Source organism: Myotis daubentonii, chromosome 13 (assembly GCF_963259705.1).
Source record: "Myotis daubentonii chromosome 13, mMyoDau2.1, whole genome shotgun sequence".
NCBI classification, from domain to species: domain Eukaryota; kingdom Metazoa; phylum Chordata; class Mammalia; order Chiroptera; family Vespertilionidae; genus Myotis; species Myotis daubentonii.
Genome location: NC_081852.1, coordinates 38,894,056 through 38,915,710, shown reverse-complemented (window position 1 = coordinate 38,915,710; position 21,655 = coordinate 38,894,056). Strand labels below are relative to the sequence as shown.

At 40.3% G+C, this 21,655-nt stretch overlaps 1 protein-coding gene across 2 annotated transcripts in view; it reads right to left on the bottom strand.

The window, feature by feature from the left end:
* Positions 1-760: 760 nt before the first annotated feature.
* RPP30 (ribonuclease P/MRP subunit p30) overlaps positions 761-21,655 on the bottom strand; it is a 29,078-nt gene continuing 8,183 nt past the window's right edge. For both annotated transcript variants that reach the window (XM_059662810.1, XM_059662811.1), the window contains 6 exons: positions 17,590-17,679; positions 7,946-8,062; positions 7,349-7,378; positions 6,890-6,927; positions 6,430-6,509; positions 761-2,551 (listed from right to left, as the gene is read on the bottom strand). In XM_059662810.1, the coding sequence (XP_059518793.1) occupies positions 2,442-2,551; positions 6,430-6,509; positions 6,890-6,927; positions 7,349-7,378; positions 7,946-8,062; positions 17,590-17,679 (465 nt within the window). In that variant the 3' untranslated portion in view covers positions 761-2,441. The remainder of the gene's footprint in view (positions 2,552-6,429; positions 6,510-6,889; positions 6,928-7,348; positions 7,379-7,945; positions 8,063-17,589; positions 17,680-21,655) is intronic.

The window sequence follows — 21,655 nt, the reverse complement described above, 5'->3', positions numbered from 1 at the left end:
ACTTCCGTGTAAATTACAGAAATCTACACTCACGTGCGCCAATCTTTTAAAGAAAGGTCAAAGCTGTTCTTGGGAGTATGGATGCACTGGTGAGAGATCCACAGCTGCCTTTTGAGTCCCAGTCTCTTTAAAGAAGAAGGAGAACTTAAGACTCTAGTAAAGCAGGCCAAGTGCAGAATTTTTACTGGATCTCCCCCAAATCTTAGTTATCCCGTTCACACCTTTTTTGACAGCACTTCTTTAATAACTCCTCTTTTTCAAACCTTTCAAAAGCATCAACTTTCGTTTTCCTGGAAATTCTTTTTTTTTTTAAATATATATTTTATTGATTTTTTACAGAGAGGAAGGGAGAGGGACTAGGGAGTTAGAAACATCAATGAGAGAGAAACATCGATCAGCTGCCGCCTGCACACCTCCTACTGGGGATGTGCCCGCAACCAAGGTACATGCCCTTGACTAGAATCGAACCTGGGACCCTTCAGTCCGCAGGCCGACGCTCTATCCACTGAGCCAAACCAGTCAGGGCAGAAATTCTTTTTTTTGCCCCTCATAGTTCATCATAATTTTTAGCCAACTTATATAATTTTACAATGCTAACTACAAGGACAAAATGAACACACACCTAACTTTTGGTGAATCCAGGCGGGGTGTGAGCAGAAGCAAGCTGTCACTCGGGTGGCAGACTCCTGGTGAGAGGGTTCAGTAGCAGTGGCCACCAGCTTTGTGGAGTAGGCTAATCCACCAAACTGCACAAGCGGAAGTCAGTCAAAATGCTTTATTTTAGAACCATCATGGTTAATATATACAATATATACAAACATATATATATGTATGTGTGCGTAAAATAGTCGTCTACTTCTATTTTGCCAAAGGTTTTTTGTTGTTGATTAATTTTAAAATCTGGAGTAGAGTTAAAATTTTATCAAATGTCTTGCTAGTATCTATTAAGATGATCCTGATTTTTCTCATTTGACCTATTGATATTATAAAGTACATTTAAAAGAACTGAAATATTCTTAGATTCCTAGAGTAAACCTCATCTTGTCATGGTATACTCTGTTTTGATGGTTTCCCTTTATCAATATTTTAAAAGTATCTACATTCATAAGTGAGATTGTTATATAGCTTTCTCTTTCTGAAGTGATCTTTTCTCTGACTCTGTCCTTTTTCTCAGTTAAAGAATTATTTATATCAATATAGCAAAAGTGCAGGTATTTGCAAAAAGGCTACCTCTACCAAATGCAGTCAAACCTTGGTTCTCAAACATCTCTCATCTTGAACAATTCGCTTCTCAACCAGACAATCCTTTCATACTATCAGATGCTATCTAATGGCTCGTATAATCATTCATGTGTCTCTCAGGTGATAAATGAGAGGACGTGCTAGTATGAGTCAGTTTACTGTTAAACTTCACATTGTCAACATCTCAGGAAATTGTGCTGTGAATATTACTGAGGTTTTTTTTCTTCTGTTGCTGCTTATTATTAAATTTTCGGGTTTTTTTTAACCCTACATTTCATTTCCTTTTTGTTAAATTTACACTTATTTCCTCTTTGTTTTTAAAGTGTTTATTTATAGATTAAACAGTACACTAGACATGTACTGTATATAAGAAAGGTTAAAACAGAGAATCATTTGGGGGTCTAGAATGGATTAATTCAATTTACATTACTTTTAATGGGGGGAAAAAAAAGATTTGATTTTTAAATAGGCTTCCAGAACAAATTAAGTTCTAGAACTGAGGTTCCACTGTATAATAATCCTGCTCTTAATTGCTTTGATATTCTTAATAAAACTATTAGGAAAAATCAATATCAAGTTTTCAGGAGCTTCCAAGTCAAAGGAGTGAATCCTACTTTCAAGGACATCACGGAGGTGAGAAGCAGCAAAGGAGGAGGCCAAGTGTGATTTCAGGTACACTTCCCCTCTCCTTCCACCAATTTTGTAACAAGTCCTGTTAGAAAGAACTTTGATCTGATGAATAAAAGAGGCTTAAAACAAAAATAGATCAACTAAAAGCCAATCCCTTAATATAAATTTTAATAGTCCATAAAACTAACCACTTTTTGAGTAGTAAGGTTAAAAAATGTATATCAAATAAAGCAGAAAAGCATGAGTTTTTAAATGAACAAAAGAGTCTCTTGAAATATCGAAACATCTAATTTAATTATACCTGCCATTTTTATCAATTACACCAAGAATATAAGCTAGACTCTGTTTTCTCTTACACTATCTCAAAATTCATTTAGCTCAGTCTTTTCTTAAGTGCTTCACCCGGTTTCTTTTGTTAGTTTGAACGCCTGAATATAAAATCGTTTTTAGAGACTACCGATTTCTAGCTCCATGTGAAAACAGCAAATCGTGCAGAGGTTTGATTTCTGTTGTGGCTGGTGGACTATGAAAGGGAAGACGGGAGTGTCAACAGAGCCTGGGAAATCTTTTCAGTCCTCACACTTGGCTTTTTTGGAAGCTGGAAGAGAATCATCATTTCCTTCCGATGGCCGAGGTTTCTTCACGGTGGAAATAATTCCAAAAGCAGTTTTCCTAGTTTCTACAAAACAAAGAAGGAAACCAGCACTTGAAGTTCAGACATGATTTAAAGAGGTAGTTGAACAAGTATCACCATGTTGCTTTGACTGACAGCACTAGTAAATGATAAAACCATCATGAAGTACTGAGTGCTGATGGCATTTAGTGTTATTACCCCTCCCCTGTCCCAAATACACACACATCAATGTATCACCAACATCTAATTCATTCCTAAGGATTACTTCAAGGGTAAAACTGCACGGCAGGTTACCTCTAATGGTTTGTCCATGGCATCTTATACAGCCAGAACCCAAGCCACAGACCCTAGTGCAGCATATGCTTTACATATGGGAGAAAGACGGATAAATCACCAGAGCAAGTACAACCGTCAACTGTACTGCCTCCGGTGTGTGCTCACTTCATTTTACAGCATGTACCACAGCTGTCATCCCTGCTAGATCATCAATGTACCTCTGAGGATTCCACCATATTTATTGCCTGGTATGTAATAGGTGTTCAATAAATACTTGAGTTAATGAAGAAAATGAAACTCACATGTTTATCGATCTCACAGATTGGTGATGATGGACAAAAAAAAAAAAAAGGATTATAAGATGTTTAGGTCAGATTGGCAGCAGAGTTCAACTTAAATTTAGCCAACTTGTGTTAAAAATCTACTAGTGGGACAGGCACTGTGTCATCTATAGAGGATATAAAAATGCCTAACAGTGCTTCTTCCTACAACACACTGAGATAAGTTCACAAGGAGCAAATATAACAAGAATTAACTCTGCCTGGATAAATCAAGGAAGGTATCATAAAAGAGGTGACTCGCTCTAGCTGGTTTGGCTCAGTGGACAGAGCGTCAGCCTGCGGACTGAAGGGTTCCAGGTTTGATTCCAATCAAGGGCACATGCTCAGGACGCAGGCTCAATCCCCAGAGGGGGGTATGCCAGAGGCAGCTGATCAATGATTCTCATCATTGCTGTTTCTCTCTTTCTCTTCCTCTCCCTTTCTCTCTGAATCAATAAAAATACACATATAAAAAAATACAAGAGGTGACTCTAGGGAGGGAAGAGGGGGCAAATGGAGAAGAAAGTATTCCTTTGTAAAGCCATGGAGAGAGAGAGGGGAAAGAAGAACCTAGTATGGTTAGGGGACAACATGCTGGTGTGAAGGAAGAATGTGAAAACATCACGGAGAAATGAGGCTGGCAGAGTAGCTCGGGAAGAGCTATAATACCATGTGAAGAGATTAAAACTTAGTCCTTAGGAAGTGAGAGGACCTAGGGAGAGATCCATTAGCTATGAAGGAGGTAAAACCTAAAGAACTCAATAAACATAAATTTAGTTAAGAATTATTTATTTCAAGTAATAAAAGTAAAGTCAATGTTAAAGAACTAAGCGTTACCTTTTCATTTGTAAGGATTAACTTGACAAGTCTACTATATTTTTGTCAGTTCTTTAAAAGCATTTTAATATATAAAAAGGACAAAACTGCTCTTGAGGTCATTAAAATGACAACATAATCAGAGAGCCTCAAATTAAATAGAAAGTGCCAATGATTTCCATTTCACCAAATGGAAAACGTATTTAGAGATGTTTATTTGTATCACTATGGTTTAAGCAAAAATCTAAGAATCAGGTAAATAAATAAAAAATATAAAAATTAAATTGTGAAAACCAACACTTTGTAACAAAACAAAATACATTTATTTTCAAAATTCTTTTAGTTCCATCTCAGAAACGTTCTAATTTTAAATCACATGGATAATTACTTCTTAATTCAAGCTTATAATTATAAATTAGACCTTTATAGTTATCAGCTAAAGTGTAAGTCTTTTGAAAATACATTTATTTTTGTAATAGCAAGAAGTTACATTTGTATAGGGCTTTAGTTTTCACATACAGGGATTGTCAAGGAAAATCTACAACTACCTCTAAAGCACTTATTTATGAGTGCACTATTTTGTCCAAGAGGAATTAAGTCAGGTGTGCCCAACAGGTCCATCTTGGTCCAATGGCTGCTTGAAAACACCAACTTCAACCACTGGCCAGATCCTCTGGCCCTGAACCTCTTTCTTCTGTCCCTTCCCCACAACCTCAGAACTGCTATTCACTGGTTCCTGGAAACCTATAGGACCCATCTAATTCTGAATCTCTGCAGCAAGACTTCCAATGCTGAAAGCCAGTTACTGTGTGTCCCAAGTTTTCTGTTTTCAAGGTATCCATTCTTGCACTGCTTTCAATATTGCCCTCATGAGACTGTTTCCAGGCGCTCTAAGAACCCATTACCACCTTCTGGGAGAGCTCCAGGGCTCTGCTGTCCTTAAATGCGGAACTAAGGGTGATACAGAAGCCAGCTGGAACCTCATCAGTGCAGGGGACAATACTGAGACCTTGCCTCAGAATCCTTTCTTTCTTGCAATGTAACCTAAGGCTAAATTAGCAATCTTAGGAATACACCAAACAACTGTCTCATACTATCCCAATGTCAAGTGAAACCAGGGTGACTATAATTTATCCTCTAGATGTATGGTTAATTCTGCAGGACAAGCATAAACTAGGCCTATCCTGGGCACACTAGAGTGAACGGCAATGCTACCTGAAGTCCACAAGTAATTTAGTTTAGCTACTATAAAAGCCCAGCTTTACATAGTTTTTTTTTTGTTTGTTATTTTTTTTTAAGGTAAATGCAGAACTTCAGATTTTTCCCTATTTTTAAGTTCCCCTTTCTTGCTTTAGTCTACTTTGGAACACGAATTGTTATCCAAACTCTTGATGATCCCTTACATTCATTTAAAATAGACAAAAATAACCGAAGTGTGAACCAACTGTTCCCTAATTTCAAGAAAATTTCGATAAAATCCTGATTAATTTCGTCAATCCCAGAGCTTAATGTGATGGGGTCTAGGCTACATAATACAACAATCTCATACTAAACATTTGAAACCAAAAGAAAAATTATGTAATTCATGGTAAGTCAGTGCAGTAATCAATTCTCTCAATGGAAATCAGATCACTAAACTCTAGACACAACACACAGGACTTCAGTAACTTAACTAGTATGTGTATGCCAAATAACTTTGTCGATACGTAGCAACTTATTCTGAAGTTTAAATTCCTCTGGGTGATGCCAAGTACATTGTTTCTTGACCCTACCATTAGTGCTAAAAATTTCAAAGAGAATGAAAATAAAACAGAAAAGTGTAAACTAAAAAAAAAAAAATAAAACCTCATTTTCATTCTTCAAAATCTAGGCATACCATATTCTTCTAATTTAATTTTTATCATCTGATGAATGAGAAATTCAATGGCTTCTAGTAGTGAATTAATGTGAAGAGGAAGATACATGTAAATGAAATGTTAGTAAAAAATGTACAGGCTGCACATACTTGATCATGTGAACAAAAAATGCAGAAAGAATCACAAGCTGTAATACATGTGAAGAGGTACAATTTGAGTTTGTTAGTTGGGTTTTTACAATGCCTTTGCTGTTTTTATGTTCTTAATAAGTGGCATAACATATTGTTAACATTTCGGTTCTTTAAAACAGTGATTTCCAGGGGGGAAAGTGTGCTCCTCTGGAGAGGGGGGAGGAGAAAGGAAGAGGAGAAGCCTGTCAAAATACAGGCAGGGACATCCATTCAGCGCTTGAAAGGGTGCACTCAATGCTCATTTCTGTAATACAAACTATTCATCCCACAGACTCCGGAAAGTAAAGCCTGAAGCGAAAGATGGGAAAGCACTGCTGGGTACGGTTAAAGCAGGTTGGGAAAAGATGACCCTACAGGAACTCTGTAGGGAAAGATAGTAAAAGTGGATACGGCGCCATGGTCCGATAAAAATTACTGGCTCCTCACATGACCACTGGATAGTTTTGTTGGAAGAACTGGCTCACCTCCATGGAGAAGCGCTGCTCGGCAGTTGGTAGACACTGCAGCCTTGGCATCGCTTTCAGAGAGTCCAAACAGCAGCCCTCTGTGGGGTCGTTAAGGATTTTAACTGAGTCAGCCAAGGACAGGCGACTAACACAAACATAACTGACAATGCCAACTCACCTGGTCACACTGAGAGACAGACTTTAATTCTATCGCAGTTCTTAGCCCAAATGGAACATGCTTTGAAATGAGGCTCATTTAACTAAGCTTTTTAAATATAGTCCCTCATTCTTGTTCTCCTTTTTCTATCTCACCCTTAGTCCAGAAAACAAAAGGATAAAGCTATCTAGAACCTGATATAATTTGTTTTTGAAATTAATTGGTAAAAGGTTAAGAAAAATATCTTGTTAAAGTATATCGTTTCAAATTCCAATTTTCCTAAGAGAAAATTTCAGTAACTTCTGACTCAGAAAAGGATACAAGTTTGCCACATCATATGGACCTCTTATTTCTAAAGGCTAAAATAAAATGAAAAAAAAACAAAACAAAACAAAAAAACAGACATGAGTGCTGCTATTCATAACGTTTCAAAGACTTCATCTACAGTGAATTAATAAGATGATTAAGTGTCTAAAAATAAGGAATTCAATTGCATAAATTTAAGTTTTTATAATTTTGATTAAGTTTCTGAAAATATAAAAGAACCTTAAAAAGCATTCTATAACAGTATAAAAAAAACCTATTTATATAAATAAAAGTTGAAGCCCAAAAGAAATGGGGATAGATTTTACTCTTCAGCAATTACAATGAAAAAATACAGTTAAAAATGAAAACATGCAATAAACATTCATTATATTACTATTTTACTTTCTCCCCTAGAAACTTTTCCAAGTTTTATAGCTTGAAAAGCAAAAACAAAATACGTAGTGGCAGACTTACCCTTTCTGCAGCACTAGATATAATTACATTCTACAAAACAGAAAGTGATCAATATTAATCTTAGAGGCTCCAAAAAATTGAAGAGTCTTATAATACAAATAATCAGTATTCACATTTTAACATTTAAGGCTCTATAAACACCAACTTCTTTTCAAGACAAGGTAAGTAATTAAAGTGAAAGAATAAAAAGCCCTCATGTCAAACTAAAGGCAGCGTATAATAATAAGCAGAACAGGTTTTCCCAACAGATCTTAGAAAAGATGAATTCATTTTAAAAACTAGTTGAGAAGGTCATATAAACTAAATTCAACTCACTGATGACAAAAAATTATTACCTACACTATTCTTTTCAGTGGCTAAACTACAAATTCCTTATGGAAAGATAAAGGCTTTCAACACATCTTTCCCTCCTTCACATTAATCTTCTCTCATTATTTTCTTCCCCTTAAAACGTACAGAGTTCATTGAAATAGGAGAATTTATTCCTGTGCCATGACAACTTTCTTCTTTAAGGAAAACGAATCAGTTTGATAATCTAGTGGATTAATAATAATAACTGCTGGATTTGAAAGATATCCTGAAATTAGGAGACCATACCTTTCCTTTGCAGATTTGCATCAAATTGAGGGCATTGGAAATTGTGTACCTTCTCATTGTGGAGTCTTTGATGGCTGGGCTGTAGACAAGTTCAAAGCCCACACCTCGGTCAATTGCCTTCACAGGAAATAAAGAAAAATAAACTTCAAGGATAAATACACACTGTCCTACTCTATTTTCACTAAAGTTCCCTCTCACCTCCCTCTATACTCTCCACAGCCCATCTCCTGCTTGTTGAAGTATAACTTTAAACAAAGGTGAATTTACGCCCAAATAGCATCATCCAAAGAAGAAAACAGATCTGTCTCTATCTGATCACAGAGTTTATCTTAGCTGTGGGGAGGCTGACTTTATATAAACAGGAATCATGAAGAGGCTATGGTGAGCAAAGTCCCAGTGCGGTGGCAAAAAGGCTGTTACTCCATGAACTACCAAAAGAAAAGAAGAGATGTGCTCCCCATACTTAGGGTAAACTATTTGCAAACAAGTAATTTGACCCCAAAATGAAGAAACTACGAAATGAAGAGCTGAAAAATTTCCAAAGAACAGGGGTGGAAGGCCTCTTAGGTAAGTCATTTATAAGATATCTGTTGAATGAAGGACTACAAATAGCCATGGCTGAGTGTTATGTGTCAGACACTGTGCTAAGAGTCTTATATATGTATTTAGCCCTTATAATAACCACTATAAGGCATTATGGCAGAGATTGCTAATTGCCCCTGATATCTGTTCTCCCCCTTTTCTTTAGTGAGTCCCTAATTTTAAACTGTATTCATGGATGTCCAGCAAAAAAGATAGAAGAAGGCTGGGTCCCTTGATGATCTTGCCTAGCTCACCAGGCGCTTGGCCTTTTACATGAGAAGAAAAGAAACTTCGTTCTTATTTAAGGCACTGTGAAGAGGTAGACATCTACAGGTAAGAACACAGCCTGGAAGTGGCAGAGATGAGACTGAAATTCACTACAATATTCAGTTTTCTTCTTCACCCATTCACAATAGACATGTTTTAAGCCAACTATGCAAGGGGCTGTTGAGAAAAAGATGACATGGTTCCTCTCTCTAGGAGCTTACACTTTAGTGTGATCAAATAATCACATACAAATACAAAACTTTAACTGTGATAAGTGCTACCAAGAAGTCTGGGATTGGGTGAGGAAGGAATTAAGAAGTTAAATAGTAGACGAAGGAGCATTTGCAGAGGGAGGGAGGAGTATGTGGAAAGGCTCTGGGTTGGAGAGCATGGTAGCACACAAAGGTCATAGGCTGGGGAAGAGAGAATTAACGGGTAGCCTTATGGTGAAAGGTGAAGGCTAAAGAGATGGAAAGGCCAACAGTGCAGGTCTTTAGAACTGGTGACAAGATAATCTTCTAAGAGTAATGGGAAGTATCTAAGGTCTTCAGCATGAAAGCAATAATCAGACTTGCAATGGCAGTCACTACGTTACAGTGGTCTTTTGAATGAACCAAGGAAGGAAAACAGGCCCAGACCAGGTAGTATGGCCCGAGTCTCTGTCTGGCAAATGAACTTCTATTACCCAGAGGATGAGCTGGGACTGGTCCAGATTAACTGCTAGAGTCCACTCCTGAGCGTGTACAGGGAATGGAAAAACCTGTCTTCCCCCAGAACTGGCAGCTACCTTGATTTAATTCAGCTGTACCTGGCAGGCTCCTTCCGATCCTTCCTGAACACAGATTTCCTTTTTTTTACACCCCACAGTCTTCCCTTTCCTTAATCTTTTTGCTGTCTTGAGGCTCCCAGATTTTATTTTGAATTTTCCTACATATTTGATATTAGTTAGATTTTACATGCTATTTTCCACACTGTAACATTCCCCTCTCCCCTTTTTCTGGCAACTTTTCCCCACCTCTAATTCTTTGGCTTGTGCTGTTTCTAGGGATGATATGTGTTAGGATACTCTTGGGGCCACAGTTAAATGTCCACCCCATTTTTCCTGCCCAGCTTGTACATCTTGAGAGCTGGTATAATGCTTCTTTGTCACTCACAACTGCCCTTTATACAAGTGTTTAATATATTTACACTCTAAGAAAATAAATCGTAGCTTATGAAAAAGAGGCGATGTGATAATGCCTATTATCCATCATAAAAAAAACCAGGATGAACTTGGCAAATTGAAATTCAGATAAACCAAAGACACCTCCTTTAGCCATATTCTCAATTATTCCCCTAGCTATTTCTCTTAATAAAAGTACTAGTTAGCCAGAGGATGCCATTTTTTTTTTCTCTTCTCATCTTCTAGTTGCTGATCTAAAACACAAGACAGTGGGCTGGAGAAGAGGGGAAACGAAGGACGTGGATGACACATAGAATGACACATAGAACTAGATGACCAAGTGCCTAAGTATTCTTAATTGTGACTAAAATTTTCCCCCCACCACACCATGGGGACCAGATCAAAATTAAACTTCTTTTTTTTTTTTTTGGAGGGGGAGGGGGAGAGAAAAAGGAATATAATTATCAGCTTGATTATTTTTTAAGATAAAAGTTCTGATTGTGATCTTAAGTATATCAGTCGTTTACCTTAAAATTGCTAACAAAACTGAGACAGAGAAATTAAAGATAATGTGCTACTGGAGGTTGTGAACATTCCTTTCATAACACTTTAAATTTTTAGATAAAGTATATAGACTCATTACTGGGGCTCTTGCTTCTAAGACCATTTTAATGAAAATTGCCTTAAGCTCATCAAATGGTTGTTCATAACAGCCTTTCATAAAGAACGACAGTGCCTGTGTGATTGGCTTTTGTTCACTTCTCTGACCAAAGGTTCTAAAACAGGGAGATTTCTTTACTAATGAGAAATAACGTGGTAATGACGTTGCAAACCAAGGGCAGATGTGTGATACTTGAATCAAGAGATACTGACGGTGAAAAAAAGACCAAAAAAAAATATCGATGGTAAAATTCCAAGAACTAAGCTTAACAGAATGAAGAGAGAAAGAAAATAGGGAGTTGATTTCTGGGATAATATCTGAATTCCCTGCTAATTTCATAAAAATCAGTTATTTATTGAATTCAAAGGATGACACCCTTGGTGTATCACTCTTTAAGACAGGTAATTTGTGCCCTAGCCAGTTTGCTTAGTGGCTAGAGCGTCAGCCTACAGACTAAAGGGTCTCAGGTTAAGTTGCAGGCTGGCCGTGGTGGGGGCACATGCAGGAGGCAATGCGCTAACCACTGAGCAAAAACGGCGAGGGTTATCGTTAGTCTTTTAACTTTATTTCTGTAGGGTTTTTTTTTTTGTTTTTTTTTGCTATACAAAATTTTGATGCTGGCACTGGCCCAAGCATTAGATCAATGAAGTACTTAACACATTTCAGTTCCCAATATATGTGTGATAAAAAAACAAAGTTTATAGATCACTCACACCCAATCCTATATAATCCTATATAATAAAAGAGAAGCATGGTAATTAGCTGTAACTTTGCTACCCTTCCCATTGGCTAATCAGGGCGATATGCAAATTAACTGCCAACCAAGATGGCGGCCGGCAGCCAGGCTACTGACCCAAACAGGAGGCTTGCTTGCTCCAGTGACGGAGGAAGCCAACGTTCCCTGCCTGCTGCTGCTGGGCTCTGAGCTTGCACTCTAAGAAACATTGTTACAAAATATAGAAGCTAAACAAAACCCCAGAAACCTGCTTTCAGCCAGCCGCGATCTCAGAGCTGGAGTCGCAACAAAGTTTCAAATACAGAAGGTAAACAAAGCACAGAAACCTGCTTCCAGCAGCCAAGGTCTGAGCTAATGCCGGCTCTCAGCTCCAGTGACAGCCATATAACGTAAATAAATCCCAGAATTTAAAAAAAAGGAAAAAAGGAGAGGCTGGGAGCTTCAGTCACCCACCAGCCTGAAAACGGCCCTCAGCCCCTCACCCAGACTGGCCAGGCACCCCAGTGGGGACCCCCACCCTGAAGGGGGTGTGACCAGCTGCAAACAGCCATCATCTCCTCATCCAGGCTGGCCAGGCACCCCAGTGGGGACCCCCACCCTAATCCAGGACACCCTTCAGGGCAAACCAGCTGGCCCCCACCCGTGCACCAGGCGTCTATCCTATATAGTAAAAGGGTAATATGCCTCCCAGGACCGGGATCAGTGGAGCAGCGAGGCCTCCTGGCCCCTGGAGCAGCGTGACAGGGGGCAGCGCCCAAACCCCCTGATCATCCTGTGGCTCTGTGTGTGACAGTGGGCGGGGCCACAACCTCCCTATCCACCCTGCTCTGTTTGTGACAGGGGAAGGCGCCCCAACCCCCTGATCGGCCCTGCTCTGTGCCTGATAGTGGGGAGCTCCCCAACCCCGATTGGCCCTGCTGTGTGTGTGACAGGGTGCGGCGCCCCAACCCCCCCATGGGCCCTACTCTGTTTGTGACGGGGTGGAGCCGCAACCTCCCCATCGGCCCTGCCCTTAGTGTGACAGGGGGGAGTGCCCCAACCCCCCGATCGGCCCTGCTCTGTGGGTGACAGGGGGCGGCGCCCCAACGCCCCAATCGGCCTTACCCTGAGCATGACTGAGGGGGGCATCACAACCTCCTGATTGGCCCTGCTCTGTGCGTGACAGAGGGGAGCTCCCCAACCCCGATCGGCCCTACTCTGTGCGTGACAGGGTACGGAGCCCCAACCCCCCTGATGGGCCCTGCTCTGTGCGTGACAGGGGGCAGCGCTCCAACCCTCTGATCGGCCGGCTCTGTATGTGACAGGGGTAGCACCACAACCCCCTGATCTGCCCTGCTCTGTGCGTGACAGGGGGTGGCACCGCAACCTCCCCATCGACCCTGCCTTGAGTGTGACAGGGGGTGGTGCCCCAACCCCCCAATCGGCCCTACCCTGAGCGTGACTGAGGGTGGCATCACAACCTCCTGATCCGCCCTGCTCTGTGCATGACAGGGGGCGGCGCCCCAACTCCCCAATTGGCCTTGCTCTGAGCCCGACCAGGGGCTGCGGGGCAGGTACCTAGGGATTGGGCCTGCCTTCTGCCACCAGGGAGTGGGCCTAAGCCAGCAGGTCGTTATCTCCCGAGGGGTCCCAGACTGTGAGAGGACACAAGTGGGGCTGAGGGACACCCCCCCCCCCGTGCCAGTGCACAAATTTTTGTGCACCGGGCCTCTAGTCAAGTATATATGGCATGATTCCTAGAACAACCAACATCACTGCTTCAGACACTATTTACAGGACATCTCTCAGTGGGGACTAATTGGACCATGAAGATAGAAATGGATTAGGGTTAAAGGAAGTGCTGAGGGAAAACTATCAGCAAGAGAGCATAACACATACAAACACTGAAAATAACTCAATATACTTGAAGTCATTGTTGAATGGCAATAACACTGAAAAAACATCAAAGGGAAAGTAAAGGTATGTGCTGCTTAAGAAACATTCTCGAAACTCGAATTCATAAAGATTATGTTTTAAAATATGAAATTATTGTGTGCTTAAAGAGCTCTGCTATAAAGTAATTTTCCATAGCATTTCCCAGTGGTGGGAAATGACAGCAGGTAGAATAAAAGCTTGAGTACAATTGCCAATGCAAGCCTTTGTGAGAGAAGTCTATCTGTGTGAGTCACACACTACCTGAGTTTCAATTTCAATTCCATTATAGTGGAGTAATTCTAGCCCTGACCCTAAAGCTGCTGGGCTAGAGTAGGTGTAGAAGTGCTTAAACTATAAATGCTAAATAATTAGAAAACATTTGATTATCCGAGGAGCTAAATTCAATTTTTTAGAAACCCAATTATCACATAATAAATGTATGTGACTCCCATACTCTAGACCACTGGTCGCCAACTGGTGGTCTGCAGACCACTGGTGGTCAGTGAGGTCCGAAAGGTTGGTGACTGCTGCTCTAGACTCCAGAAGAGGTTTGTAGGAGTCTTTAGAAGGAATTACATCATTGAAATTATGGTGCCCCAAGCATGCGAAGATAACAAAAGGGACAAGAGCTATGAATTATACAAGTGAAGTGCTTTCGTATACCTGAGCCCAAACTTCATAATCCCAGACTTCTAGGCTGACAATTCTCACACGGCTTCTAGCCTCTAGGTAAAGACTAATGAATTCCCTGTTTTAATCTCCCACTTTTCACCACCATAAAAGAAAAGAGCACAAACCCAATCCAAATGAAGACCTATGCTGTTTCCTCCTGTGCCTAATGAAGGGATCCTTGTAAAGCCAACCTATCCCCTTTTCATGGCCAAAGACAAGTTCATCCTTAAGGCCAACGGAGCAGGCAAGGGCTAAGGCTTAAGGCTGAATTGTTAACCATTCACTCCATGTTCTGTGCTTTCATGGTGAACATACTCCCCTACACATACAGCTCCATATCCAGATTAGATATTAGCAGATACAAATAACAGATACACAGCTATCCAACTATTATTTACCCTGAACAAGCAGCTGGACATCTCTTACCGTATGTTTCCAGCTTCCTCTCTTGTAGATGGGAACTGGGTGAATAAATTAATGGGGACTCTTCTTCCTGACCAGTTCACACTGCAGCCTACTTCTATATTAGGTAGACTGAAAATAATCTCGTGCAGTCCTTCTCTCCACTCCATCATTTAGTTTTTATTAAACAACATATGTAAAATGTTCACACCAGATTTTTTAAAAAGCAGACACTGTGTTAAATACTGCATATCACTCTCACTTGTCAAATTTTCACTTTTCAGAATTCTTAAATTGAAAAATGTGGGAATTAAGCCAAAAATATCATCAAACAGCAGCAGCCTTCCTGAACTTACAGATGAACTGGGGGTGGGATGTCCTATTGCTGCTGCCTCCTCATGCCATCCCCGTGCCCCACTTCCCTCACCTGCCAACACTGACTTCCGGCTAATGACTCGGACAAGCAGGATCTGGCCGGGTTCCCCAAGCTGCACTTTGATATACTAGGCTAGACACATATTCATCCAACTGAGAAGTTTCAGGGAGGACCTACTATAGGCACAATATTGGGATAATTTTAAAAGGATGCCCATGACACAGCTGGTGCTCTCTGGAAGCTCACAGTCTGGGTTGAACAAAGGGCACTTTGGTTTGAGAGCCCTCACCAAGCAGCCACTGGGAAGCTCGCCCTGTTGTGGGACATAAGGAATTGTGTGCACTGCTGTCCAGTCTACAGATTTGGCCTCAGCACCAGGGTACTACCTTCTCCCAACAAGGACACAGCAGTGCTGTATGTGGGCTGACTCAAGCAAAGCCATCTAGAAAATAGCCTTCCTGGCTCATTAAGGTGAAGAAGAGAAAGGTAAAGGGCTTTAAGTTTAATAGCAATTTACAGAGCCGCTGCACTGGCTAACGCCAGGGGGTGCCTTTTACACAGCAACGGGACTGGCAGTGTGAGGCTCTGGCAGGCTTCTAGAGCCAGAGATGGCGACTTCTGGAGAGGAGCCACATGTGAGGCCAACAAGACTGTTGTAGGCCTGGGTACTGGAGTAGGCTATGCCTGTTATCACAGGTAGCGGGGCATGGCAGGGGGCTCACGTGACAGGGAATCAACAGAACTGTCCGGACACTGTGACTGAAGAGCTCCATGGCTTCTCCTTGCCAGTCTTCATTTCACCACATCTGCTAAGTGGGCTGTTAACACAGATCTCCAACTCTTAAACTGTGACAATTCAGGTGTTTTGTTTTGTTTTAGCATTTGCTTATTTATTTATAAGCACTGGCAAGAATGTGGGGAAATGATGATTTGAGCTTAAGCAATATTGTTATATGTTCAGTACTCCTCTCAATATTTATCAGAAAAGAGCTGTTTTATAGTATTCCCTTTAAATACATGACTTTAAAATTTTGGGTACTTTTCAAGTACAGTTTTAGTAGCATATTTTAAGGGGCAGAACATAAGCCAACTAAAATTTTTACACACTGAATTCAATTTTTCCGCACCACATAGATCAATTTTCTCCTCATTGTCTCCCCCTATTCCTGGAATCAAGCCAATTCCTTAGCAGCAGAGACAGGAAAACAACTTGAGGAGGCTGTGATTCTACAGACAAAAGAATAGGACAGTTATCTACCTTGAAAAAATAGATTAAATTTTTAATTTTCCAATTCTGACAGGATTAGGTATATAACCTGGATTGTTTATTAAACTCTCTTCCTCCTTCCATAATACTTTCTGAGAATGGGAGGCTAAGCTTTGGAAGCCACTCTTCCAAAATAGCATCCTCCCCCTTCCTAGGACCTGGCTGCTGATGAAATCAGTTAACAGCTGTTAGTGATGTGAAATATCACCTTTATGACGGAATAAGACTCACAAGACGGCATGACAGATGGAAGAGGAAGGGTAGGGAAAACAAGAACTATGTAGAAAGGTACCATATAGAAAGGTACTGAGAAAAAATCTATAGCAGAGGGAGGAACAAAAAGTCCCCGGGATGCATGGCTCCCCTCTTAGATAATTACAAAGGTAACCCGGCTTTTGTGTAAACCAGCATGCTTCAGTGCAGCTTTTCATTGCGCATGGACCATGCCTGCTATGCTTCCCATGCATGCCCTCCCCCAGCTCACTGGTGCCTCAGGGATCCCCAACATTATTTCCCTTCCCCTTCTTTCTTGACTTCTGCCCCCTTAGTGTTCAATATTCAGACAGTAAGTGTCCAACACTGTTAGCGTTCCTTCCAAGAAATATCCTTCATAGATTTTGATTTGTAAAGCCTTTCAAAAACATCTCCATAATTTACTGAAATTTTTATTTTATTTTAAGCTTTCTTTTCTTGTTTAGTCAGTTTACAAAAATAAAAATGACCTCTTAAAAACGCTTATTTAGCCCTAGCCCAGTGGTTGGCAAACTGCGGCTCGTGAGCCACATGCGGCTCTTTGGCCCTTTGAGTGTAGCTCTTCCACAAAATACCGACTTCTGCGCATGGGCCACGAAGTTTCAATCGCACTGTATGTGCGCGCCCGCACATGGTATTTTGTGGAAGAGCCACACTCAAGGGGCCAAAGAGCCGCATGTGGCTCGCGAGCCGCAGTTTGCCGGCCACTGCCCTAGCTGGTTTGGCATTTGGCTCAGTAGATAGAGCATCAACCTGTGGACTAAAGGGTCCCAAGGCTTGATTCCGGTCAAGGGCACACGCCCGGGTTACAGGCTCGATCCCCAGTAGGGGGCATGCAGGAGGCAGCCAATCAATGATTCTCTCTCATCATTGATGTTTCTATCTCTCTCTCCCTCTCCCTTCCTCTCTGAAATGAATAAAATATATATATATATATATATATATATATTTTTTTTTTTTTTTAAATGCTTACTTAGCCCTAGCTGATTTGGCTCAGTGGATAGAGGCATTGGCCCGTGGACTAAAGGGTCCCAGGTTCGATTCCGGTCAATAGCAGGAACCTTGGTTGCAGGCTCGATACCAGCCCTGGTTGGGTGCACGTGTGGGAAGCAACCAGTCGATGTGTCTCTCTCACATCAATGTTTCTCTCTGTCTCCCCCCTCCCTTCCACTCTCTCTACAAATCAATGGCAAAATATCTTTGGTGAGGATTAACAACAACAACAAAATGCTTATTTATCACCTAGCCTTTGTTTTTCTTCATCTAAGAGCACTGGTTTCTTCTGTTCCTTGTCCAGTTTGTTAATCTAAGTTTCTACAGATTCAAGTATAGAAAGGAAAGTATAACACTTACCACATTAATAGGGGGTCTTTTGAAGTAAAATGGTAGTTTCTCTGTTACAGTTATGCAGACTAAATCCACATCTAGATGTGTACAAGCAACCTGTCAAGAAGAAAAAGCAGGTAAGCTCTTTTTTGTGGCTCCTTGGAGGTGGGCAGCTGCTTCAGGATGAAGGTGAACACCTCCTTCCCAGCCACTGGCTGCCAGGGGCTCACTGAAACGGACGAGGAATGCAAACGTCTACCTTTTGTGAGAAGCGCATAGCCACAGAAGTTTTTGCTGATGCTCTGGGTGAAAAATGAAAGAAGGGGTATGTGGTTTGAATCAGTGGTGAGAGCAACAAACAAGGTTTCCTCATGAAGCAGGGAGTCTTGACCCATTGCTGTATCCACCTGCTACTGAGGAAGGCATTCCTGTTATACACCAAGGAGGATTGGAGAGAGAAAGCACAAATCTGTTCGGGGTTGCATTGTGGATGCCAATCTCAGTGTTCTCAACTAGGTCACTTAAAAAAAGATATTGCTGGTCTCACTGATACTGTGCCTTGTCATCTGGGGACCAAGAGAACAGCAGAATCCACAAACTACAAAATTTCTCAAAAGATGATGATGTCTGCATAAACGTGTGAGAAAGCCCCTACATAAAGAAGGTAAGAAACCTTGGACCAAAGCACCCGAGATTCAGCGTATTGCTACACAAACATCAGTGTATTGCTCTGAAGAAACAATGTACTAAAAATAAAATAATAATAATAATAAGGAAGAGTCTGCAAAATATGCTAAACTTTTAGCTAAGAGAACGAAGGAGACCAAAGAGAAAGGCAAAAGAAAAATTGGCACGCTAAGAATAGGAATGAAGTCAATTCTGATATAAAGAAATATAAATAGACATTACTCACTCTAAAGGTGTTATGATGGCTCTGCGTTGAAATACAAAGGCAATGGTCAGCCATTCCTGCAGGTTTGGCTTGAACGGTTTAACTGTAATCTGGCTGAAGCAGTGTGATATGTCCACAGACCTTAAACAGACAGGGCCTAGAGACCCTCTGACTCATGGTCTGCTACCTAAGGATGGGCTGCTAAGAGAGGTTCCATTTGTGGAAGTATAGATTGTTCTAGAAAGGGAAAACTAACTGAAATCAAAAAAAGAAAACAAAAAAAAAGGCCAAATGCTCCACTTTTCCCGTAAATCATTTATTTTTGTGCTAGGAATTGTTTCAGGCCTGTGGTTCCTACTTGTCTATTGAACGGCTGAAAAAACACGAACATGACACTACCAATGGCATTTTGTTCAAATACTAATGAAAACAATCTTCATAAATGGTCAACACAGAGCTGTTACAAATCAAATGATACTGAATGCATTTTTCAGATTTAATTTCCCTTTCCTTTCTTCTAATTTTTGCTATCATTTGTTGATCAATACTCCAAAAGAGATTTGAAACTGCTTACAAAAGCTGCATGCAAGATGAAATAAACAGATAAGAAAATCAGGACAGAAGGAAAATAAATTTGAGGAAAGGTTACTTGTTTAAGAGGACAAGCCAAAAGACACTGCTAGAAGATGAATATCTGGCTCTGATTTTCCATTATTTGATTTACAGTGATAAAAAGAACTGGCTGTTTTGAACTGTATTAAACATAAGACACACTCACAGTTTTGGTATATATAGAATCCATGAACAAATTCACACTGCCAGGTGGCTATGCTAACAAACCAGTATCAGGGGCAGAGACCAAGGCAAAGGACGGAGTAAGGAAGAGGAGTAAAGAGGGGGTCACTCCTACCCCCACCCAGACTCCCTGGCTTTAAGACAGTCCTAGTAACTCAGTAAGCCTGGGAAGTAGTGCTGTTTTGGCAAAAACACTTGGCTCATTAAGAATCTGCCCCATCCCAACTGCTACAGCTGCCCAACTCATAAAAGAGTCATTGAAAATTTAATAAGAATGGATGAAGAAAAGCTCTGAATAGTAGATAATACAAGTTCAGCTGCTGTCCACCATTTTTTAGTAGTAACTATCACAATGGTAAAGATAAAAATGTTCAGGAATACATGCTAACACAAGAATGAATAAACAGATACTCACAGGATCCTTACTTCAGTACAGAGTCTTAAAAAGTACTTTAGCAATAGGTATCAAAATTTTACTAGTAAGTGCATGCACCATCAACTTCACCTACAGGAATGTATCCTATAGGCTCTAGAAATATATTCTATAGCAATATACTCTACAAATGCTCAGGGATATTAATACAATGATAGTCACTGCAAACACCAATCACAAAAGACTAGATGCAATTGATCATGTATCAATTTCATTTCAATAAATTATATATAGTCCCTTTTTATAATGGAATATGCTGACTCCTAAAAAGGAAGAGGTATATCTCTAATTGTCATCAGGGACCATCTCCAAGATATACTGTTAGGTGAAAAAAAGCATGGTGTTACATAAGAAGAAAGGAAAGAGGGAAGAAAGAGGAATGAAGGAAGGATTAGGTAAATAATATTTCTGAGAAGACACAGAACTGTTAGCAGTGCTTGCCTCAGGAGAAAAGGGAGAGGAAGTTTTGGGTGGGAGAAAAGTGTACTTTCCAATGCTTATCTATTTGTACTGTTTGAAGTTATTATCATGAACAGAAATTATTTTTCACTAAAAAAAGCTGATTCATTTATTTTTAAGTCTGCTGAATATTCTTCCCCAGACCAAAGCTAAATTAGCCTACTTATTACTTATGTATTGGTCATTTTCTCCTTCTTCTATATAACTGGCTAATTAAAAAGTATCCCATGTTGGTTTAAGTACATGCATTTTAATAAACTTTCAGTAAAAGGCCAGTTCTACTTGGTTCCCTTTGACACCTCAAACTTAAAATGTTTCAAATTGAATTCTTTTGCTATTTAGCATTCTATTAATCCAAGATGTACTACCCTGACATCCATAAAAGGGACTTGGGGAGAACTATGAATCCCTATCCTTCTGTTCTCCTTGTTTTATAAAATAAAAAATGTTTGCATATGTATGTGCATTTTCAAGAATATTCTTTCCTTAAGTCCTCATAGGAGACCTTGGCCAAAGAAAAAGAACTGATATGAATTCATATACAACCTGCCAAAACCACTATAATAAGATTTTTAACCATAAATATTATTTGTACATGATTTAATCTTCTTTAATGATTTAAAAAGTACTTTAATGTGAACAATGCTTTTATTTTATGGTTATCTAAATGTATCAAGTGAACATTTGGATTAAAAGAAAGCTAAGTAGCAAAAGAATTCAGGTTGAGACATTTTAAGTTTGAGGTGCCTCCTGCATGCCCCACACTGGTGCACTTTTCTAAATAATGGATTTGAGTCTCCCATATGAGCATCAACCTATGAACCAGGAGGTCACAGTTGGATTCCCAGTCAGGGCACATGTCTGGGTTGCAGCTTGATCCCCAGTAGGGGGCGTGCAGGAGGCAGCCAATCAATGATTCTCATCACTGATGTTTCCATTCATCTCCCTTTCTCCTCTAAATCAATAAAATATATATATATATTTTAAAAAAGATTACCAGGCCCCACTCCCAGTGATAAATTCAGAAGTAGGGCCAAAGCATCCTCATTTTAACAAATATCCCCAGCAATTTTGAAGCTGGGGGAGCCATAAGGACTGTCCTAAAAAATAACCCGTTTCAAGAGCCTGAGGTACTGGTAGCATACTCTACAACAGTAGTTTTTAAAGGGAAGTAGGCATGGATTTTGGAAGCAGGAAGCAAATAGAACTTTCATTTCCATCCATTTTTTAATTCACTCTCTTAAAACTTGTTTTGTGTGTATGTTACCTTTTACAGCACACTGTTATAATGAAGTATGCAAATAATTTATAAGAAAATAAACATATGCCCTAACTGGTTTGGCTCAAAGGATAGAGCGTAGGCCTGCAGACTGAAGGGTCTCAGGTTAGATTCCAGTCAAGGGCATGTACCTTGGTTGCGGGCACATCCCCAGTAGGGAGTGTGCAGGAGGCAGCTGATCGATGTTTCTCTCTCATCGATGTTTCTAACTTTCTATCCCTCTCCCTTCCTCTCT